At 39.3% G+C, this 23,550-nt stretch overlaps 4 protein-coding genes and 2 non-coding genes across 8 annotated transcripts; 3 read left to right on the top strand and 3 right to left on the bottom strand.

Annotated features, from left to right (window-relative positions):
* The first annotated feature begins 163 nt into the window (after positions 1–163).
* On the top strand, positions 164–5,099 carry LOC133721887 (calcium-transporting ATPase 2, plasma membrane-type-like). Its single transcript, XM_062148656.1, has 7 exons — positions 164–552; positions 1,283–1,337; positions 1,439–3,390; positions 3,508–3,666; positions 3,748–3,919; positions 4,033–4,331; positions 4,414–5,099. Exons 1-7 carry the CDS (start codon positions 376–378, stop codon positions 4,651–4,653), a joined length of 3,054 nt encoding a protein of 1,017 aa, XP_062004640.1. The 5' UTR covers positions 164–375; the 3' UTR covers positions 4,654–5,099.
* A 118-nt stretch (positions 5,100–5,217) lies between these two features.
* LOC133721897 (uncharacterized) lies at positions 5,218–9,381 on the bottom strand. 2 transcript variants are annotated; one of them, XM_062148668.1, is made up of 3 exons: positions 9,234–9,381; positions 8,204–8,961; positions 5,218–6,083 (listed from the first exon to the last, which is right to left on the bottom strand). In XM_062148668.1, exons 2-3 carry the CDS (start codon positions 8,950–8,952, stop codon positions 5,444–5,446), a joined length of 1,389 nt encoding a protein of 462 aa, XP_062004652.1. In that variant the 5' UTR covers positions 8,953–8,961; positions 9,234–9,381; the 3' UTR covers positions 5,218–5,443. The 2 variants fall into 2 exon arrangements, with proteins under 2 accessions (XP_062004652.1, XP_062004660.1); XM_062148676.1 differs by having other exon boundaries at positions 8,204–8,954; positions 9,234–9,374.
* On the bottom strand, positions 7,000–7,101 carry LOC133727593 (small nucleolar RNA snoR109). The gene has a single exon (XR_009855274.1). It is a non-coding gene; the product is annotated as a small nucleolar RNA snoR109 (small nucleolar RNA).
* LOC133727592 (small nucleolar RNA snoR109) lies at positions 7,223–7,324 on the bottom strand. Its single transcript, XR_009855273.1, has one exon. It is a non-coding gene; the product is annotated as a small nucleolar RNA snoR109 (small nucleolar RNA).
* A 4,284-nt stretch (positions 9,382–13,665) lies between the features above and the next one.
* Positions 13,666–16,123, top strand: LOC133727439 (F-box protein CPR1-like). Its single transcript, XM_062155018.1, has 2 exons — positions 13,666–14,994; positions 15,511–16,123. The coding sequence occupies exon 1, from the start codon at positions 13,784–13,786 to the stop codon at positions 14,951–14,953; it is 1,170 nt and encodes a 389-aa protein (XP_062011002.1). The 5' UTR covers positions 13,666–13,783; the 3' UTR covers positions 14,954–14,994; positions 15,511–16,123.
* An 877-nt stretch (positions 16,124–17,000) lies between these two features.
* LOC133721881 (F-box/kelch-repeat protein At3g06240-like) lies at positions 17,001–20,095 on the top strand. 2 transcript variants are annotated; one of them, XM_062148634.1, is made up of 2 exons: positions 17,001–18,265; positions 19,777–20,095. In XM_062148634.1, exon 1 carries the CDS (start codon positions 17,091–17,093, stop codon positions 18,222–18,224), a length of 1,134 nt encoding a protein of 377 aa, XP_062004618.1. In that variant the 5' UTR covers positions 17,001–17,090; the 3' UTR covers positions 18,225–18,265; positions 19,777–20,095. The 2 variants fall into 2 exon arrangements, with proteins under 2 accessions (XP_062004618.1, XP_062004629.1); XM_062148645.1 differs by lacking the exon at positions 19,777–20,095 and adding an exon at positions 18,985–19,770.
* Positions 20,096–23,550: the final 3,455 nt, after the last annotated feature.

The following is a 23,550-nucleotide window of genomic DNA, read 5'->3' as shown; positions in this document are numbered from 1 at the left end:
CGTGATTAGCTCCCAAACCGCGTAAATACCACCAAATTTCGGATCCTCATTACTTTTTCTTCTTCTTCTTCCTTCCACTCACTCTTTCCTATTTTGGGTACAGAACTTGAGATACACGGACCAAGAAAGTACAGACCATTTTTTATTTTTGTGGGGTTCAGACTTCAGACCTCAATCTCCATGTTCTTTCCTAAAGGGCACCACCATGCCAGAATGTTGCGGAAACTTCCTCTACGTGATTTTCCTACGTGCTTCCTTCTACTAACTTTTTTTTGGTCTGATTCCTTCTACTAACTTGTATATATGATCTGTGATCTGTTGGGGGTTTGTAATTGTTACTACGTACAAAGTTGAAAAGAAGAAACGTAAAAGATTATGGAGAGTTATTTGCAAGAGAACTTTGGGGAAGTGAAGGCTAAGGGCTCGTCTGAAGAAACGTTGCAGAAATGGAGGAAGCTCTGTGGAGTTGTGAAGAACCCGAAAAGAAGGTTTCGGTTCACTGCTAATCTTTCCAAGCGTATAGAGGCTGCGGCTATGCGCCGTACCAATCAGGCATGCCTTAACCTCCCCTCCCTAATATTGTGCATTAATGTTCTTGATCAAGCGATTCAAATGGATATGCTACATAATTATAATATCCTAATTAGTATTACCAAAAGTTCTCAAATGTTTGAAGTTTGAACTTTGACATCTTACTTTTTGGTTTACTTTGTATGTGGTCATGGTACTAAAAACCTTCTCATAGAATGTAAGGGAACCTAACTTAATGGCCCAAAAAATAAAACAGAGGAAGCAGAGAAATGTCTATATATATTTTCTCTCAACTCATTAGTCAATAACAAATGTTCTGAAATGATGATTTTACAGTAATTTATAGCCTACTGACAGTTATTGGTTGTAGACATGTTGACAAATTTCTCTGAAAATTGTAAAAAATGCAAAGTTTATGTGCAATCTTGTCCAATATCTTGGAGTTGTTAAAACTCTGTAATAATTTTAAAGATTGTGATTAAAAATTATGCCACTGGATATTAAGGTTTCTTGCTGTAGTGGGTAAGAGTGCTGGCAGTTCAAATTCCATAATTTCACAAATGGAGATGAAGTATTTGTCAGTAGTTTCCAAATTGCCTCTAGTTTCAAAAATTCTCTTTTCTCTTGTCGTCGATATGGTGCTGGACTTAAAAATGGAGTAATAAACCTGGTGCAAGGAGAATGAATTGTAAGTTCTGCCATCCAACTACTCTACTTATTTACAGATTACCTTGTCACTTACATTTTGCAGGAGAAATTGAGGATTGCAGTTTTGGTTTCTAAAGCTGCATTTCAATTTATTCAAGGTGAGTCTCTTCAGCGTTAAGCAAACCAAACATTATCATCACCTTACATGGCGGGGGGGTTCATAATTTCATGCTTAATCAAAATTTCTGGTGTGGTGCAGGTGTACAGCCAAGTGACTATGTTCTACCTCAGGAAGTTAAAGCGGCAGGTTTTGGTATCTGTGCTGATGAATTGGGATCCATTGTGGAAGGCCATGATGTAAAGAAGCTAAAATTTCATGGAGGGGTAACTGGCCTTTCAGAAAAGCTCTCCACATCTATAAATGATGGGCTCAATACCGAAACTGATCTGCACACTCGAAGACAAGATATTTATGGCATTAATAAGTTCACAGAGTGCGAACAGCGTGGTTTCTTTGTATTTGTTTGGGAAGCCCTTCAGGACATGACTCTTATGATCCTCGGAGTGTGTGCTTTTGTGTCATTGATCGTTGGACTAGCAATGGAAGGATGGCCAGCAGGAGCTCATGATGGGCTTGGAATTGTTGCGAGTATTATGCTGGTTGTGTTTGTCACAGCAACAAGTGATTATCGGCAATCACTACAGTTCAAGGACTTGGACAAGGAGAAGAAGAAGATTGCTATGCAAGTAACAAGAAATGGATATAGGCAGAAAATGTCTATTTATGAATTACTACCTGGTGATATTGTACACCTTTCTATTGGAGACCAAGTACCTGCAGATGGTCTATTTGTTTCTGGTTTTTCTGTCTTAATTGATGAATCCAGTTTAACTGGTGAGAGTGAGCCTATTATGGTAACTCTTGAAAATCCCTTTCTTCTTTCTGGAACTAAGGTTCAAGATGGATCATGCAAGATGATGGTTACCACAGTCGGGATGAGAACTCAATGGGGCAAATTGATGGCTACACTAAGTGAAGGTGGAGATGATGAAACCCCATTGCAGGTCAAGTTGAATGGAGTGGCAACCATTATTGGTAAGATAGGACTTTTCTTTGCTGTTGTGACTTTTGCTGTTATGGTGCAAGGACTGTTTAGTCGAAAACTGCAAGAAGGGACACACTGGAGCTGGAATGGAGATGATGCAATGCAATTGTTAGAGTTCTTTGCTGTTGCAGTTACGATTGTTGTTGTTGCTGTCCCTGAAGGGCTGCCACTGGCTGTGACATTGAGTCTTGCATTTGCCATGAAGAAAATGATGAATGATAAGGCGCTTGTACGCCATCTGGCAGCTTGCGAAACTATGGGATCAGCCACGAACATTTGCAGTGACAAAACTGGGACACTGACAACCAACAAAATGACTGTTGTGAAGTCATGCATTTGCATGAATGTCAAAGATGTGAGCAACCTCAGTGATGCTTCAAGCTTGTTCTCTGATATTCCAGAATCTGTTAAGAAGGTTTTGCTGCAATCAATATTTAACAACACTGGTGGAGAAGTTGTGGTTAGCAAAGGTGGCAAGAATGAGATGTTGGGAACACCTACCGACACTGCTTTGTTGGCGTTTGGCTTGGCGCTTGGTGGAGATTTCCAAGCAGAGAGAAAAGCTTCTAAACTTGTGAAAGTTGAGCCTTTCAACTCAACAAAGAAAAGAATGGGGGTCGTGTTGGAGCTTCCTGAAGGAGGAGGTTTCAGAGCACATACTAAAGGTGCTTCAGAAATCATTTTGGCCAACTGTGACAAGGTGATCAATTCAAAGGGTGAAACTGTTCCTCTTGATGAAGCATCCATTAAGCATCTCCAAGCTACTATCAATGAATTTGCTTGTGAGGCTCTTCGAACTATCTGCCTTGGCTATATGGAATTAGAAAAAGGATTCTCTGCTGAGGATCCCATCCCAACTTCTGGATATACTTGCATAGGAATTGTTGGCATTAAAGATCCTGTTCGTCCCGGTGTCAAGGAGTCTGTTGCAGTTTGCCGTTCAGCTGGTATCACAGTAAGAATGGTTACAGGAGACAATATCAACACTGCAAAGGCCATAGCAAGGGAATGTGGGATTCTCACGGATGATGGATTAGCCATTGAAGGTCCGGAGTTCAGGGAGAAGAATCAAGAAGAATTGCTTGCACTGATACCTAAAATTCAGGTGAACTTTATTTTCTTTTTGAGGAACGTCCTAACGTTCCTAAACTTATACAGTTTACTCTTAACTGAGTATGGTTCTATTAGTCTGTTGACACTAAAATTTGAGTTCCTGCTGTAGGTTATGGCGCGATCATCGCCTCTAGACAAGCATACCCTGGTAAAGCACTTGAGGACCACATTTGATGAAGTAGTTGCTGTAACTGGTGATGGAACAAATGATGCCCCAGCACTTCATGAGGCAGATATTGGACTAGCCATGGGCATTGCCGGAACTGAGGTGAGAATGATATGGAAGTGAAAAACTATATAATGCTGTTTGAGTCCTTAAAGCTTAGCTAATCATATTTCCTATCTGCAGGTGGCCAAGGAGAGTGCTGATGTTATAATTCTGGATGATAATTTCTCCACAATTGTGACAGTGGCAAAATGGGGACGTTCGGTTTACATCAATATCCAAAAATTTGTGCAGTTCCAGCTGACTGTTAATATTGTTGCATTGATTGTTAACTTCTCCTCGGCCTGTTTGACAGGTTAGCATGCTCAAATTTGTTGTCCATTTCTGTTATGGCCTTCACCTTCATTTTCTTTTCATCATTGAAATCGTTGTTCACATCTGCTTGCTTTTTCTTGTATTATTGTTCAGGGAGTGCTCCCCTCACTGCTGTTCAGCTATTGTGGGTGAACATGATTATGGACACACTGGGAGCACTTGCACTTGCAACTGAGCCTCCAAATAATGACTTAATGAAGCGTCCGCCAGTTGGAAAGAGACAAAATTTCATCAGTAATGTAATGTGGAGGAATATTTTAGGGCAGTCTTTCTATCAATTTACAGTGTTATGGCTTCTTCAGGCTAAAGGAGAATCAATATTTCGTCTTAATGGACCAGATTCTAACTTGGTCCTGAACACACTCATTTTCAATACATTCGTCTTCTGTCAGGTAAGTGAAGATCTCATACCATGTCTCTTCAAACTAGTTCATGACATTACAATCTTCAAAGGTAACATGATTCTGTTTTCAGGTGTTTAACGAAATAAGCTCGCGTGAGATGGAAGAAATAGATGTTTTCAAGGGCATATTGGATAATTACGTTTTCGTTGCAGTCCTCAGTGCCACAGTTGTGTTCCAAATCATTATTATCGAGTTTCTGGGGAAGTTTGCTAGCACAGCACCTCTCACCTTTGTTCAATGGTTTGTTACTGTATTCATTGGCTTTTTAGGGATGCCAATTGCTGCTGGTTTGAAGAAGATTCCTGTTTGAACCCCCCACAGAATTAGATGAGATTCTATTTTTCTTTAAAAAGAACAATTAGGCAGTTTAGGAACCGATATCGGGAAGCAGATTTCTTAAATTCCCCATCCTGCAACGCAGATTGCATGAGATGATATTGGGAAGCCTACATTGGTCTGGTTGATTGTCCATAAGCTGATGAGTAGAATAGCCAAGCGTCTCTTGTTTAACACTGAAACGATTCCAATTTCCAACTTCTTAGGTGCTTTTAAGAAAATTTGAGTTCAAGTTTTACAGGGTGAACAAAAGGTAAGGTGGGTGAACAAAAGGTAAGGTGGCCTCCTGTGTATCTGCAAGTCTTGTAATTCCCTGTCATCTTCATGTAATTACTAGTGTTCTTTTGGTAATAATAACTTGAACCATCTGTAATTGTCTATGTTCCTGTCTGAATCCAAACAAGGAATTTGTTCTCTGGATTGCCGTACAAAAAGTACTTACGAATCATTCGCTCATGCCAAATGCATAGCAATAGCACCGGCTCATACCTCTATAACATTCTGAAATTCAGTACATTAACCGAAACTAAAGATCAGATTAAACCAGTTAAAAATGTAGGCTTGATTTGAAAGAGTAGAAAAAGTTGAAAGATTCATCCCTACACAAGGAGAAACCACAAAACTAATTCCCAAGATCTAGCACGTTAACAGGATAACATACAAGCATACTAACACCATTTCCCCTAAGCAAAGTTCAATGATGCATACAATCACTAAAGCAACATACACAAATAACCACGTTTTTCTAGTCCAAAAGGGATATCTCAAGATTGCATGGCATTGTTATCATCTTCATCAGCATCATTGAACATGTACTGACTCTGATACTCCATCAAGTATTGTGTTGATCGCTTCACGTCCAAGAAAAGATGGTAAACTCGGTTAATATCCTCCATTTCAACAATCTTTCCCTTCCGCTTTTGGCATGCCAATGCAGCAGCTGTTATGAGATGGATGGCATATCTTAAGGATGCATCTACACCAATCTTGGTCAACAAATGCTTTGCCTCTTCAGACATCTCAACTTCTTCTTCTTGGGATCTTATGTCAAGAATCTTGCGAATTTCACCCTCTGTGTAAGGCTGAGTGGTGATGATAAGCAGGCGATCAAGGAGATCAATTGGAATCCCATGGGGAGATTTATAGTTTGTGCCTCTGATTGTAGTAATCCCTCTGTTCGTAGCAACAACTAAAATTGGAGCCATCTCATTCTCCAAAGCACGATTCAGAAATGAAAAGCACTCAATGTCAAGCATATGGACCTCATCGATAAAGAGAACACCTGGCACAATTTCTGCCTTCCCTTCCTCCCTCCACTCTGCTACCTTTGTGTCAATCTGTTCTCTCACTTCTGAACGAATTTCACCAGTATCTCCTGTAAAGAGTGCCAGAAATCCTTGTGTTCTGGAAGAAAGATAAAATATAATCAGAAATAAAAATATTACATTAATCCAGAGGTAACACTAAGTCTAAAGTAGAGTGCAAAACTCAAAGCGAGCAACTTGCAAGCCTACATTATTTGATTTTGTTTTTTTGGTGATGTGTGTGTGTGTGTGTGTTAAAAGGGAGAGCTGAACTGCCCAAATTTTAACATTTGTTTGAACTGTCACAATGAAAACAAGCATAATCATAATACAAATGATAAGTTGATAACCAGTAATCCAAAACTAAAACAAGAATACAGAATGATAAACATCTTGAAATTCCTAAACACCTTGTCCATGTTTATATTTATGTTCACGTGTGTTCAATGAAAGAAGACATTCTAGATATATCACATCAAACCTTAACAACCTCAAAATGAAGTTTAAATCTATACAATTGAATGGAACGGTTGACATCTAACACAATCTTTTACGTGCCCATGGGTAATCTGTAACACAAATTAAGAAGACCATCTTATATGGAGAGAAACACTGGAACCAGTGTCGAGCAAAGTAGAATGTTCTCTCTTTTACCAACTGATACCCAGCTGCAATTAACAGGTTTTGCTGGAGTTCACTTTCCATCAACCTTTTCTAACATATGTTTCTATTTCTACTTTATATTTTCTCTTATCAGTTGGCTGAAAGGTATGCTGTGAAGCTTTTCCTGGAAGGTACGGCATATTACCACCAAAAAAAAACAAAAAGATGTAAGCAACTAGGCACTGATAGAAGCAAACAGCTGGGGAGTCAAAGCAAATTTGCATGGACGGTGACTCAGTTAACAAATTGATGTTAGAAAAGGGCCTCTTGAAAAGGCCATATCTTATGCCAGTTCCCTCTTCTCCCCTTCTCATAAGACCCACTCAATACAACAAACAAAAAAATTCAAGAGAAATTATGAGAAGCTCGGTAAGCAGATCCATTGATAGAGACTTTGGGAAATCTCACAATGGCGGGCCAGTAAACTTCTCAACCATTTGATTTGGCTACAACCAATTTGGCAATTCAAGATCAAGGGTACTGCTTTTGTTCAATCCCTTCTCTTGGTACATGTAGCTCCTGAAAATCAACTCTTTTCAAAAGCACACAAACATATAAATAGTTGAACGTTAAAAGAAATGTGAGAAGCTCGGTAAGCAGATCCATCGACAAAGATTTACAGAAATCTCACAATGGCCGGCCAGTAAACTTCTCAACTATTTGATTTGGCTACAGCCATTCTGGCAATTCAAGATCAAAGGTACTGATTTTTGGTTCAAACCCTTCTCTTGGTACATGCAGCCTTGTAAAGAACTCTACTTTTTCAAAATAAACACCCATAAAAAGCATATATACAGTTGAATAGGAAGAAAAGCTTCTTCCTTCTAATAATTCTACTGATTTCTCAACTCTAATTCCAGTTCTCTTTCAATTCAGGAGGGCTAGTTTTATGTGGGTGGCTTTACATTATTTCATCAGTACAGATATTGGTAAAATACCTTTCATTTTATTGCACAGCTGCAGACAAAATTTATTTGCATCTTAGAACACGCAATGGAGAAAAACTGAATTTTAATATGCATAAATATGTATGTTAGTGTGACTGCAATTGTGCATGCAAGAATAATTTGAAGAGATGTCATACATGCCATAAACTTTTGAATTATGACCAAACAAAAATAAAAGTATAAAACAATAGTTTATATTCTGAATTGAAAAGATAAAATCTAAGACTTTGTGAGAAACTAATGATGTCATTACAACACTAATGACTTCAAAGGAAAGCTTCCATAACCCATTCTGTAAGACAAGCTCTGTCTATTGATTGAAAAGACTAAATCTACAACTTACTCACAGCAGCATGCTCGCAATGCAAGATATTTGATTGTACCTAACTTGCAGGATTAAACACTTTAACATATATCATTCAAATGCCCCTTCTTTCAATTAAAATCACTCACAGCAGATACTTGTAACATGTTTGGAATGTCAACCAATAAGCAGAACAAACACATTATTCAACTTCTACAGGATAAAAACCAATTCTAAGGCTCAATCTGGAAAATAGTCAGAAGTATAGATGACCACAAACAAGAGGAAGGTGGAGATTTTGATTACCTGCTGTTGATGACATCTATCTCATGAAGTGTGACGCAATGCACGACCTCCTTACGCTTCTGCAACTCCCCATCAGGGCACTGCACTAACTTCACACTCGGGCCCATGGCATCATAGTCCCTCGACCTGGAAAATGACCTACCGACCTTGGTAATCTTCCCGGACGCTTTGTCAATGGCAACCACATCCCCACTCTGCACCTTCTCCTTCCCCAATGCTTCAATCATCTTGGCACCCAAGTCATACACCGTCTCCATCTCCGTCGTCTTCAATGTCAATTTCCCAGTCTTCGAAGCTGCTCCAGCCACCGCAGGCCGGTCAATCTGGACCTCCACCACCTCACCTTCAATAATTTCAGTCTCTTCCTTGATTCTCACCCCAATAGCCTTCCTAAAAGCTTGCATCAGGGCCTCGGTCTTGCCCATCTCAAGCGAAAATAGCTCACTCCCAGCTAACATCGCAAACGGCGTTTCAAGCCCCAGTGACTTAGCCATCCCCATCGCAATGGCCGTCTTGCCGGTGCCAGGCTGTCCAGCCAACAACACAGCCCGTCCAGCTATCTTCCCTTCCTTGATCATCTGTAGTATCACACCGGCAGCCTTCCGCGCCGCCGTCTGGCCCACCATGCCCTCCGAAACATCACGAGCTTCTAGGGCAGAGTCAAGACCAAGTCCCCGGATGTGGGAGTGTGCGCCTATGCGCTCTATTCGGGTCAAGTCTCGACTCTCCGAGAGCTTTAGCTCCGCCATAGCTATACACTAGATTAAAAAAAAATTAATCAAGCTTCTCGAAAATAACTACAAAACTACAAAAACAACAGTTACAGTAGAACAAGATTGTAACTTTGAGTTGAAAATACTGAAGGTATTGAATAAAGTTCATAAATTTTTTATTCTTCACTAAAAATTCATGACAAAAGCAAAGAGTTTTATCAATTTTGACAGTAATCAAAGCCATTTTCAATAACTCATGAACCCAGAAAAACCTATAAGAAGGAAGGAAAAGCTTAGAGGAAGAGGAGCAGACAAACCTGTTTTGGCGGCAAAGATTGGGAGGAATGTGGGCGGACTAGCGTCACTGGTTAGGGTTTTGTAAAAGAGAGAGAAGAGGGAGCGGAGCTGCAAAGAGAGGAGGCTACAACAATTTACAGTATCCTCGTTCAGTAGTGGGTTTTGTCAAAGCCGATGGCAGTGGGTCTTAGCAGTTCTGGGCCTTCAATTACACTCATGGACCCATAATTTTTCTATAATAAAACAGAATCGGCCCAGTATGAAAGGACCTTGTGGCGAGGTGAACTTGGAATGGCAATGGGAACTAGTTGATATGGATTGGTCATAAACGAGCTGTGCTGCCAATTTTTGTGTGCAGAATCTTACCATTGTTTAAGTAAATCCAGAATATGTGTCTGGCCCAAACTCTAGGTTACTTGACCTAGTTAATAGGGTTTTAAATTAGAGATATTCTTGGATATATTCATAGATATTCGATTAATTGTACGATTATCTTTCCTTGTACAACTCTAATTCCATGTCTTGTAATCCTCTATATAAAGAGACCCCTATTATCAATGAAAGTACGACTCAATTCTCTCCCAATTGAGGTTTTCCTTAAACACGTTATCAGCACGAAGCCCTAACCCTGAAATCCCAAAAACCAAAAATCCTAAAACCCTAGAACACCTTGCCACAGCGCTGCCACACCTATGTTAAGAGCATCTCCCATGGTAGGCTAAAAGACAAATAGTTTTAGCCTATCAAAAACAGAATATTCTCTCTAATATGCCTTTTTGGCCTACCAACAAAAAACAGTGCTGCCACCGTGGGCCAAATTCCGTAAGCCAAAAATCAAATATCATCCTATCCAATGGCTATAATTTGAAAATGAAAAAAAAATGGCTATTTTTCTAATGAATGATATAATGATAGTATATAGAAATAAATATATCATAAAAATTAATGATTACACATTTATTTTAAAAATTCTAAACATATCAAATATTGGGCTGCATTTATAGCAAAGTAGACTGAAATAGCTCCGAGATTATAGGGAAGACTTTTAGGGTTTGGAAATCGCAAAGAAAAGCTTGCTGCTTGTCCGGCGGCCCCCCCGCGTCGACTGTAGGTTTCGGCCTCATCGACGAGTGGCAGGTGTTGCCAGACGGGATCGTGGGGGCTCGTTGCTCCGTATCTGGATTCTACTTCGTCCTTCCGGGTCGTGTACAACGTTTCTTTCTTCTTGGGAGGCAGCGCAGGCGTGCAAGATGGGTGGCTGGTATTCGACGCAGACTTGGAGCAGGTGGCCTAAGGCCAGATCGTGGCGACTGTATGCCATGGATTGTATGGAGCTGGCTATCTCTTTGAGATGGGTCGATAGGTAGATCAAGATGACGGACAAGGTCGGGTGGCAAGGCAAGGCGAGTTTCGTACTGGATCTCGGTGTGGACTCGTCGAGATTTGGGTTTAATTCTGGTTTCGGCCGACAACAGTTGAGGTCGGCGTGGCTTGCTGTGTGGACTGCGTCTTTTCGGCGTTGCGAGTTCGACGAGGCAGTGTTATGGTGGTGGATTGCCGGCGGGCCACCTGAGGAGAAGGAAGACGGTTGGTGGGGCTGTTTCATGTTTTTATTTAGAGTACTTTTTTTTGTAAGGTTTTTTATTAGGATTTTGGTTAGGTCTTTCTAGTCATTAGCATGTCCCTACTCTGTTGAGCTAGGGTTGGGTCAAATTGAAGTATCATGGATATGGTGTCTGTTTGGCTCCAGTTTTTCTTGAGCTGGTCAACAGTCTCTTTTCTGCGCGGGCGTGGCAGCACCGTTCGGGTGCGGTCGTCGGGGGTGTCCCTTGACCTGACTTCTTTCATGCGATTGTGGACGAGGAGAGCACCAACCTCGTCGTGGGATTCTTTGTGCCTCGTAGTGAGGACTTTTGCTCAGCTTCTTCGAAATCACACAATCGATACTCGACGTTGTAGATCGAGCAGAGCGAAAATCACTGGGAAGTGGGGAGAACTTGCTAAAGCGTGACTTTAGCTTGGTTGGTTTACGAGGGTGTTACCCTTGCTTGGCTGGTTCCGTAACCGTTGTGGTCGCGGTACTACAGTCGGCTCATGAGGAGACTAGGACCGAAGCACGTTGACAGAAGGTTTGGTGGCACTGACAGTCGGCTCCTGAGGATTCTGGGACTGGAGTGTGGTCACCGGTAAGAGAAGGAGAGGGGTTGCTCTGGAAAGGCTTGGATAATCTTAGAGATTGTTGTTGATGAATTGTGTTGTCTATTGTTACTTGTTGTAGCCTCTATATATAGGCTACCAAGCCATAGTGGTTGGCCTTAAACAAATCATGATGGGGTAAGCACTTAAACACTAATGGAATTGTTAGGTTTGAGCACTTAAACACTAATGAAATTGTTAGGTTTGAGTCACTTTCTGCTCCTTTATTACTTCTTCATATCAAATGATCCACAATGAGTGTAGATCATTGTGGTGAAATTTCAGAGCTTAATTCCCTGTGGTTGGGCCGGAAACGTTGCTGGACTCCTTACAGGTCCAGTTTTCCAGTTTTGCTTCTGCAAAAAATTGGACTGATTGTTTGAAGGCTTTCCACTCAAAACTAGCTTTGGCACTCTTCATAAGAAATGATCCTTGAGATGTCTAGAATTAATCTGGAAAGTTTTAGCTGATTTGGATTTCGTTTGGTTAGTCTGACGCCCTTCATTCCTTGTTTAGCTCGGTTTCTTCTAGCCGAAGTAGGAAAATGTGCTAAAGTTGACTTTTCATTTCCATGCTTCCATCATTTCCTTTTCTTGCAGCTCGCATAATCTTCCATAGTAGGCTTTATTTAGCCTCTAAATAATATATTTCGAACTTGTCGACAATATATAGCTTGAGCCACTGACATTGACTCAATTTCTCCAAGACACGCCTTGTCAGGCCAAAATGCTCATTTTGGGTTCAAGTAGTGTCTTTCCTGGGCGAATTGGTTTGTTTTCAGTTTTATCTTATAGTCAATGTGTTGACAAGCGATCCTTGCACGTGGTCTGGCATCTTTGGGACACGGTGTGGAAAAGGACGTTGGTTTTTCTTGCGGTTGTCTATGAGGTGGTATCGAATTTCTCGGGAGTCTCGGTAGCCCAGGTTGGGCGGTATAGGTGGTTAGGGGTTGGGCCCTTTCGGCTCATGGAGGTCATTTATGACGGACCTGTAACTTGGTTAGGTTTTGGGAGGAGAGTGGGGAGTTTATGTCCACCACCGGTCATTCCCGTACTATGTAATTTGGTTTAATTTAATGAAAGTTTCATACTCTAAAAAAAAAAACAATATATTGGGCTCATATTGAAGATCTCAACAAGATATTTACAATGATGTAATTGTAATATTTAGTAACATTATACATACCCATGTATATAGGATAATTGATTTTTTCTTAAATGTAAATCACATATTCTTAAAGAAAAAGAAAAAGAAAATCAATAGGGTCCACAATTTAGTTTACCAAAACTAAGCCCAAATTTGCCCTACAAAATTTGGACAGGCCAAATATTTTTCTTGGTCCTTGGGAAATGGCCAACGGTGGGAGGAAGTTTTAGGCCATAAATGGGATTATGGCCTACCGTGGGAGATGGCCTAAGAGTGTTAGACGTTAAATGGTTTCGTCTTCTTCGTTTGGTGTTTCAATAACGTTAATTTTTTATTTTTTTAGATGGACACGTTTCCATCCCTTAGTGGTTGTGGTCAGCCAAGCTAACCAGACCTGGTTAGTCAGTACTATCCATTTTCTAGTATCAATCTCTCCCTCATACAGTTCAGATACTCCTTGATGAGAGGCCAAACTAGAGTTCTAGGTTATAATCTCTAGTTAGCTTCTCTCTCTTTCTTAGGCCCTTTTGGGTCTCACATATCTACATTAAAATAAGGGAGGGCTCGCGGGATGAAATCATATGTCCCTAATTACACTATCATTATTCTGTCGCCAAGCTTTCATTGGTCCATAAAGAATAAAAAATGTAACAAAAGATTAAAAATATCTATTCTTAATCTTTGTGGACCAATAAAAGTTTAGGGACAGAATGGGAATAGTATATTGGGACAGGTGATTTCATCCCAGGACTCGCATAACTACATTAATCTTCTTCGAGGCAGTTTAGGGAGTTCACGTTCATGTAAAATTATTATTGGAACGCGTGGCTAAGAACGAGTGGCTGATCAAGGCATCTATGCTTTTGTGGCTGAAAAAGCCACAGCTTACTGATTTCTTGGATGATTATCAGAAAACTACAGGAACCTTGTGTAGGATGCCGTCTTGATTGTTGAAGGATGTCTTTGTGTTTGTCGTTACGACTACCCCTTTTTTTTATAATATTACAAAAAGTGAAAATAGAAAAGATAAACGGAAGAGAAGGTATCATTTTACCCTGAATAAGATGTACTATAACAGGACGACGTACATCGTTAATTTCTATCTCACTCTCTCGTTTCTAACGCTCAGTGCTTTAGCTCTCATCGCCCGTTCCCTTTTTGTTTTCTTTCGAATCATTCTACAAAAAGGACATCGTCTCACTCTCTTTGTCATCTTCGTTTTGGTGCAATGGCGGAAACAGAAGAGCTATCTGAAGATATTATAGTGAACATCCTTACTCGGTTACCCGTCAAGTCCTTAATCCGATTCACCTCCGTTTCCAAACGCCTGCATTCCATTATATTGTCCGATCCCAAATTCGCCCTATCCCAACTTAAAGCAGCTCGTCAGCAGAAAACCCTCAGCCGCAGTCGACTCCTCGTCTCCACCGAGACTCTTCCACTCGAATCCCTACACTTGGGTGATACGGCGTCGTTTGGAGAGCCTTCGTCCGTTAGAAAGCTCAGCTTCCCTTTCCAGCCACAACCGGGCGGTTCTGTCAAGCTGCTGGGCTCCTGCAATGGTCTGGTATTTGTAGCTGTTGATAATAAATCCCTTTATATCTGGAACCCATCGATTGGGTTCTTGAAGCAATTACCTGATCCAGGTTTTCCCTTTGCTGATAATGTGCTACCCTATTATGCTGTTGGCTATTTATCCGCTACTGATGACTACAAAGTTTTGGTAGCCTCCTGTGACTTTTGGTCAGGGGAGATAGAGGTCAAGATGTTCTCATCAAGAACTCACATTTGGCAGAGGATTGAATCCCCTTGCCGCTCCGACTTTCGACTCTTTCGTGGTCAGGGGACTCTTTCGAATGATGCATTTCATTGGCTAAGCTACCGCGACGATGACGAGGAAGAGGAGCATGCAATAGTTTCTTTTGACTTGCAAGAGGAGGTGTTCCAGAGAATGCCACTGCCTAATTTCGACCATGATGGTAAGACTTACACCAGTCTTGGGGTTTGTGGAGGGTGCCTGTGTGTATCGCGTTATCCCAAGGGTGCTTGGGACTCTATCGATTTATGGGTCATGAGAGAATATGGCGTCAATGGCTCATGGATTATGCTTTTTAGCTTAAAGCTCTCTGATCCGCCTGAGCTGCCCTCGGTTTCCAGACAATTCTTGGGTGTGGAAAGTAGTACATTTGCCGCGAGTTGGACTGACGAGGGGTCCGAGTTGATAAGGATTGATCATAAAGAAGACGACAAGCTTGGACGGTATATGCTGAAGTACCGGTACCGGATTTCTATGATTGAATATGAAGAAAGCCTACTTTGGATTAGTGGTTATCATCCGGTAGAAGAGAAAGAGCAGGTCCAGATACTCGAAACCCATCAGAAGGCATCAGGAAGCTGAAATGGAAGGATTCTTTGCTCTTTGTATTCAAATAATAGATGGTTAGTCACTTGCTCCTCGTTTTGACTCTGGTTCATGCGTTTGAAAACTGTTTGTTTATTTTCTGCTTATCTTAAACCATGCATTTGGAAGTCAAAAGTTTTTTAAAATACTTTAAACCAAATAGAGGAGCAGCACTCTAGATCGTAATATCAACGACTTTGTAAAGCTGTTTGAGTTCTTATTTCTAATTTAAGTACTTTTGATGTTCTTGGAACTGAAACAGATTTTGGTTTCTTCTTTTCTTCTTCTTGATTTTGGTTCTCCCTGTGGTCTTTATGCAGCATTACCTTTCTTGATATGTAAGAAATATGTGTTACCAAATTATGGTCAACTTGCAACGTAGTTGATACAATTAAGTTCTCTATATATTTGTTTGTTGTATTTAATTATATCTCACTTGCGCTGCTCCTAAAGCAGAATAAAGGGGTGATTATCTTCCGGGATGATCATTGACGCATTTCTTTTCATGGATTTTTTGACTGATGATTGAATGTGTTGTTTCATTGATTTTGTAGGGGTTTTCAGATGCAGGATTGCTAGAGCAAGCTTAATGATGAGGATTCTCAGAATTTGTGTCTTTACATTATTTTCTTTTTAAGTATGAAGGTAGGCACGATGTGTGTAGCTCAAGTGATTAAGGAAATTTACGTATTTTATCGAAGCATTCTAGTCCTCTGTTGCTTTTATTAGGAAATACTAATTAATTATTAGAATTAATTTTTATTTTTAATATCATGATAACAAGTCCGGAAAATGGCTAGGCAAATATAAGAGTTTGGATCATGAGTTCGTGACAATAAACAAATGCTCGCATAACTAGACTTTTTTTTTTTTTTTCGACCGTAATCTTTGTTCATGGCAATTTATGAAATTCTTGTTCGTGTAGAATTCTTATCGTACAGTGTTTTCATTGACCAATCAAAGAATGTGAAAACCCTAATTTACGTACCAATGTACATTTCTCTCCAGAAGTTGAAGCCTACTAACGCAATTTCAATTGCGAAGAATCACATACCATAAGTTGAAGCCTCCTAACCAGCTTGACCGGTTAACCCCAATCTTGGTTAGGGGAAGTAGAACAATCGTGGTAAAATGTACTGATCAAGATTCCGAGTTAATGATGATTGATGATAAAGAAGAGAAGTTTCGCGACCCATATATGATTCAGGACCGGTTTAATTTTTCTCTATATTGAAACAGAGACAAAAAGTTTTATTTGTCAATATATAGCTTTCCCACTCAGTTGAATTTGACGATCATCATTTTCAATAACATTATGATTTTTATGACAGGACAGAATGGTACCTGGTCTTTTCAAGTGATCAAATAGGTACCTGAACTTCCAAAATCACATCAATAAGGTACTTTTGTCTATATTCCGTTATCCCTCCGTTAGGTGCAGGGGCAAATCAGACATTTTACTCAAATTGACCACTAAAATGACTGTCACATAGGTAAGCTATGACGGACATTTAGGTTCTGTTATCCCTCTGTTACGTGCAGGGGCAAATACCTCCGTTAACCCTTCATTTTTTTATTTTTAAATTTTTATTAATTTTTTCATGAATTTCTAAAGAGACAGTTGGCGTCTTTTTTTTGGGTAAGCTAATATGGTGACTGAGTGAGCTACCACTTCGGGACCGAGAACAACTTGGGTATGGCTCCTCCCCAAGTGATGTTTTTCACAAGCTGGGGTTTGAACCAGAGACTCTTATTACCAGGAGAAGGTCTGCAACATCTGCCCCACTTGCAGCCTAGCATGTTTCCACTAAACCAAACTCCATTGGATATATTTCTAAACAGACATTTGGCCTTTTTTTTTTTTTTTTTTTGATAAGCTAAAATGGTGACATTTGGCCTTTTGTTTTTAAGAGGCCAATTTTATACAAAGCAAAAAAGTGAAAATAGAAAAAGATAAACTGAAGTGAAAGGATCATTTTACCCCAGAATAAGACTTATTCAAAAAAAAGAGAGAAGGATTTATTAACACGTCGACATCGTTCTATTATCATAAGGTTTCCGTTTTGGCTTATTGCTCATCGCTTTAGCTCTCATCGCCTCCTTCCTTCCCCTTCGTCATGTTCGTTTTGGTGCAATGGCAGAAACAGGAGACCTACCAGAAGAGATTATAGTGAATATCCTTACTTGGTTGCCCCTCAAGTCCTTAATCCGATTCACCTCCGTTTCCAAACGTCTGCATTTCATTATTTTGTCCGATCCCAAATTCGCCCTGTCCCAACTTAAAGCAGCTCGTCAGCAGAAAACCCTCAGCCGCAGACTCCTCGTCTCCACCGACGCCCCTCCACTCGAACTCGAATCCATACACTTGGATGATACGCCGTCGTTTGGAGAGCCTTCCTCCATTAGAAAGCCCAGCTTCCCTTTCCAGCCACAACCGGGCGGTTATGTCACGCTACTGGGCTCCTGCAATGGTCTGGTATTTGTAGCTGTTGATGAGAAATTGTTTTATATCTGGAACCCATTCATTGGATTCTTCAAGCAATTACCTGATCCAGGTTTTCCCTTGGATAAAAATGTGCTACGCTATTATGGTGTTGGCTATTTGTCCGCCACCGATGACTACAAAGTTTTGGTTGCCTCTCGTGAAGAGGAGATAGAGGTCGAGATGTTCTCATCGAGAACTCACATATGGCAGAGGATTGAATCCCCTCGCGTACGCATCACTCTTGAACTCGATCTTCTGGGTACTCTTTCGAATGATGCACTTCATTGGCTAAAATACGAGGAGGACGAAATAGTTTCTTTTGACTTGGAAGAGGAGGTGTTCCGGAGAATGCCACTGCCTAATTTCGAGCATGATGGTAAGACTTTCAGCAAGCTTGGGGTTTGTGGAGGGTGCCTGTGTGTATCGCGTTATCCGGATGGTGCTTTTGACTCTATTGATTTCTGGGTCATGAGAGAATATGGTGTCAGTGGCTCATGGATTATGCTCCTTAGCTTAAAGCCGCCTGAGTTGCCCTTGTATTCCAGACAATTCTTGGTTGTGGAAAGTTGTACAGTTGCCGCGTATTGGACTGGCGAGGGGTTCGAGTTGATAAGGATTGATCATAAAGAAGACGAGAAACTTGGGCGGTATATGGTTAAGGGGGTTCGCATGTGTATGGTTGAATATGAAGAGAGTCTACTTTGGATTAGTGGTTATCATTCAGGAAAAGAGTTAGAGCAGGGCAAGATACTCGAAACCCATCAGAAGGCCTCAGGAAGCTGAAATGGAAGTAATGTTTGCTCTTTGTATTCAAATGATGGATGGTTAGTCTCTTTCTCCTCATTTTGACTCTGTTTCCATGCATTTGGAAGTCAAAAGTGGTTGTAAACCAGTTGAGTTCCTTGCATCCGTCTCTTGTGCCATGCATGCTTGATTCTTGTCTGGCTTTGTTTGGCCAGTTTGTTCATCAAAAATTTTGCTTCTCACCAAGGATTAATTGGAGCCTTGGAGGTCTTGGTTTATGTGTAGTTGCTAGAGATGAGAGAGTTAGCTCTTTATTAGGTCCATGTATAATCGTTAGTTGACACTTAGAAGGCATATAAGGTACTAGTATCTCTCTCGGTCAGCATTAGAACGCATGTCTGGAAATGTGTAAGAGTGCTTTCATACAAGTGCCAATGATCTTTTGTTAAGATTTCTGCAATAGCTGCTGGAATTGTTTCAGTTCATATTAGTGAGTAGTCTGAGTCACTCATAAACTTTTTTCATAAAATCATTTTCTAGAGTATCATTTTGTCACTTCAAGTGACCAATCATCTACATAAACTCTACTTTGTACCAAAGGCTGACCGAAAGGAATTTTGGTACTCTTTTGAAATGCTTTGAACCAAATAGAGGAGCAGCACTCTAGAGTAATAGTGTAATATTGACGACGTTGCAAAGCTGTTTGAGTTCTTATTTCTAATTTGTGTAATTTTGATGTTCTTGGAACTGAAACAGAGCATGTGATTTCTGAATTAGTATTTTGTATTCTGCATTACAGTATATTGAATCAGTATCAAACAGAGCATATCAAATCTGATTTGCTACTGTTAGCTACTCGAGTTCGAGATGTTCTGAGGCAAGAGAAAATTATGTCTATGGTGACAGGAAGGGCCAATTTTGTGAAGTTATATTTCAACTTTTTTACTTGCTCTGTTATGCATCCAAGTGCTGATTATTAACTCCTCATTGTCACTCTGCTCTTATGCCTTGAAGGGTTATATATTTGTTTAGATTCTCCTTCAGGCTTGTCTTATTGTTTTGGAACATGCATGACCAGTTTGTTCTTGGAAGGTTTTCTAAATTTAGGGTTTTGATGGCGTAATTTGATGCCTTGGTTGATCAGATAACTTGCTAGACCATAGATAGTTGATGTAAGACGCTATAGGCCATTTACAAAAGATAAAATATAATTTTAACCTCTCCAAATTTAGTTGGTAGTAGAAGTATATGTCTTAACAAGCGAAAAATAGTTTTTGTTTTGTGATCCTCAAGAGAGTTTCAATTTTTTCTTTCTTCTTTTTTTCTTGTTGATTTTGGTTCTCCTTGTGGTCTTAATGCAGCATTATCTCTCTTGATATGTAAAGGAATATGTGTTACCAAATTATAGTCAACTTGCAACGTGGTTAATACAATTAAGTTCTGTAAATATTTGTTAGTTGTATCATATCTCAGTTGTGCTGCTCCCAAAGCAGAATAAAGGTGTGATTATCTTCCGTGATGATCATTGACGCATTTCTTTTCATGGATTTTTTAACAGATGATTGAATGTGTTGTTTCATTGATTTTGTAGGGGTTTTCAGATGCAAGATTGCAAGAGCAAGCTTAAAGTGTCCTCAGTGATGATGAAGATTCTCATAATTTCACCACTTCAAGCTACCTATATGTATATATGTTCTGTAAATCTGTTAGGATTATTATAATTACTATTATGCAAGGAGACCTAAAAATCGAACTGTAAGCAATCTATTTGGAATAGTCTGAGACTAGTGACTGGCTAATTTAAAGTCTGAACTTGCTTGAGCTTAACTTCTTACCGATAAGTGGCTCATCCATGTTTCAAGATTGGAGCCTCAATCTTGGGCTATAATGCATGCATTGACCTTTCAATATTTCTCATTTTATGAAGAAACGAAAGACTCTAGAACGCAAGCTAAATGTCTTAAAAGGATCAAATGTAGGCTATTCTTATCTCTTTTTTTCTTTCACTTCTTAAATCTACATTATTTGCCCGGTAGTAGAAGGGCGTTTTCTTTTTGTAAATCAGTGGATGATTTTGGTAGATTTCAATCCTATTTTGAGTTTCTTTCTTGGACAGCCTAGGTAAAGCTTACAACAAAGGTCTTTATTGTGTCATTATCGGAGGATCCATTAATCATTAATCAAATAACGAAGGTCTTTATTGTGTCATTATCGGAGGAATCATTAATCATTAATCAAAGGTCTTTATTGTGTCATTATCGGAGGATCCATTAATCATTAATCAAATAACATGAGACAAATCGCCAACTCTTTTGACTGAATTCGATTTATACACATTCTTCGTTTTGACTCTTATCGTAATAGGGGCTTTGTGCTTAAGGATTGATTTTCCTTTCACACAAACTTTATCCGCATTGTGCGTACTCCATCATAGTTTGTAGAAGTTCTTGTTGTTGGAAATTTTGATTGTGTACTTCAAAATACTTTGAGCAACTCCCAATTCATTGAAAAGCTATTTACTATACATTTATTCTAAACCGTTACTAATTCATTATGTTCATAATATTAAGGCATATTAAGGTTACGGGAGTTACGATATTCCAATAATTATCTTATTAAATTTGCATAATATCTCAAAGCCTTTTCATCTACTATATATACCTATCACTTTTTGGTCTTACACACACAATAAAATTCATTATCTTCTATAGTTCTCTCCGTAGCCATTTCTCTAGTGAGTTCATACATATTCTAGAGTGTTCCTTGTTCTTGCTCTTCCATAATGCCAAAGGAAAAAATCAAGCATTTCTAGGATCCAAGTTTGCGAGTGTACGCTTACAAGGATTAACGGTTGTTGTACCCTGGAGGGTAGGGCGCCACAAACCTGCTACACCGAGACATTGTCTCCGAGGGGCGAATCTACTCTTAAGGGCAGTGTTTACACGCCTCAACCACAAACTCTTTTTGAATGATCTGTCCTCCTGAAGCCTACAAATCCAATAGATAAGTGTTATGATTTTTGTTATTTTAGTCTATTATCACAATGAAATGATAATTGTTATTTGTTATTAATATATTGTATTTATGTGATTTTGTAGGAGATGAAATCCGGTGACGGAAATAGCATCCATCGACCGAATTTTCCAACACTGGTATGTATATTGTGGTCTGGTTGGTGGACTTAGGTGTGGATGATTGGTAATAAACAACAAAATCGATCGATATGAATACTGTTTAGAGCAATCTGTTTGACATGATTGAATAAAGACTATAGCCTGGCTTCGTGATTATCAAGGGGTGGATAAGAATGTTCAAAGATCATAACCCAGCACAAGGCAGAAGAATAGTCACTGTTGAGCATCCAAGTGCTGGTTTTTAAATTTTCATTTTCACTCTGCTCTCATGCCTTCTGAAGATTATTTATCTGTTGAATTTTCACATTCAGGGTGGACTGATATTTTGGAAGATGCATGACCAGTTTGTTCTTGGAGAGTATCTGAATTCTTCACTATTATCTCAAAAGAAAAATAAAATAAAATTCAGTTCTAGTGGATAAATTTGATGCCTTTGTTAATGAGGCCACTTGGTACTTGGTAGAGTCTAGATAATTGATCTAATATAAGCCAATTTATTTTGGCCTCTCCATACATAGTATAGAAGCTGAAGGGTTTTTCTTGTTTGTCTTTGTGTGTGTGTGTGATGGTGAAGAGGTTGGGAGATTTCATTTTTTGCATTCTTCTTAGTTTTCTTGATTTCTGTTCTCGCTATGGTCTTCATGCAGCATCAGTACGTTGTGCTTGATATATGAGGGTATTTTTTTTTTTTAAGCCAATCTTCCATTTGTTAAATGAAGTTATGTTCTTTTGTATTTCATCTCACATGCACTGCTCCTAAAGCAGAATTCTTCCTGGATGGTCATGGACTAATTGGTTTTCATGGATTCTTTGTCCGATAATTGAATGTGTTATTTCTTGGATTTTGTAGGGGTTTCCGGATGTATGAATTGAGGGCTTCATTCTCGTAGTGGTGTGGACCTGATGAAAAAGATGCATGCACTTTTAGTGATTATGAGATTTCTCAAAATTTCAGTTATAGGATCCTTAATTAGCAGCTAGCTAATATATATATCTATGTTCAATGGCTGAGACTCTCTGACAGTTCGTTACTTCGTTTAATCGTTTTTCTTCTAAGTTTCAACAATGATAAGCTGTGCCAATGTTACATTTATCTTGTTTGATTGACGTTTTATACTTTGCGAAGAGGAATGTAGATTACTGTATTACGTGTTGGTGCAACACTGCAACTATAATTTATATATTTCATATCGTTAAAGTTTGTTTAGATCTGGAACTCTTTTGACTTGCTAGTCTAGTAAGCTTTATGATTGATCAATGTGTTTGATCCATTTTATTTTGTTAATCCGCTGTGTTTGTTGACATGATTCAATATTTCGATATGAAGAGAGTACTCAATCCACGACACGATGCCAGTTTCATATTGTTTGAATCTGTTAGCTGAAGCAAACGAATGTCAGTTCTGACATTCAACTAAACTATTGTTAGCTAGGTTTACTCCATAGTTTTGCTATGTTAAGGAGAATCACAAGATTAGCTAATGTAACAGCCGATCATTAATTGTCTGAGAACTGACTTAATTAAAAAGAAGAGCATTCGCTTGGAGAATGAAAGTCTTCCCAAATGACTGAATTCAGAAAGTGACAAGCATCGGCTACAAAATTTTATTCCCTTAAGAGGTGTTCGAAACATGGGCCAAATAATTCATCAACTATATATTTTGAACCAGAATTTGATTCTCTGAGAAACTTATATCGCACCCTCAACACTGTGATTAGTGAATTGGGGTTTTCAGATGCAGGATTGCAAGAGCAAGCTTAATGTGTCCTTGGTGATGATGAGGATTCTCAGAATTTCACCACTTCAAGCTACTTATATGTATTTATGTTCTGTAACTCTGTTAACTTTTGTTTTCTTGCAGTATTAGCATAATTAGTAGTATGCAAGGAGAGTAGGAGACTCACAAAGCGAACTGTAAATGCAATCTATTTGGAATCGTCTGAGATCGTACTACTGACCAACTAACTTGAACCGGTAGTAGTAGAAATCTTTTTTCTTTTTGTCGATCAGTTGAATGATTTTGGTAGATAAAATACATTTTGGTGGAATTTGATCTAGTCGGTTAATATATGGTACTGTATCTAGAAGACAAAGAGCTAAGTTAGTCGGTTAATATAAATTATACTAGCCTCATATCTGTGTGATGCATGTGTTATTATTGAAAGAAGGAGAACGTGAAAGTTTTATTCTTACACACTTCCTTAATTTTACATTTTTTTTTGTGTTTTTGT

The sequence above is a fragment of the Rosa rugosa genome, chromosome 1 (genome assembly GCF_958449725.1).
Source record: "Rosa rugosa chromosome 1, drRosRugo1.1, whole genome shotgun sequence".
In the NCBI taxonomy this organism is placed as follows: domain Eukaryota; kingdom Viridiplantae; phylum Streptophyta; class Magnoliopsida; order Rosales; family Rosaceae; genus Rosa; species Rosa rugosa.
This window is presented reverse-complemented; position numbering and strand designations above follow the sequence as displayed.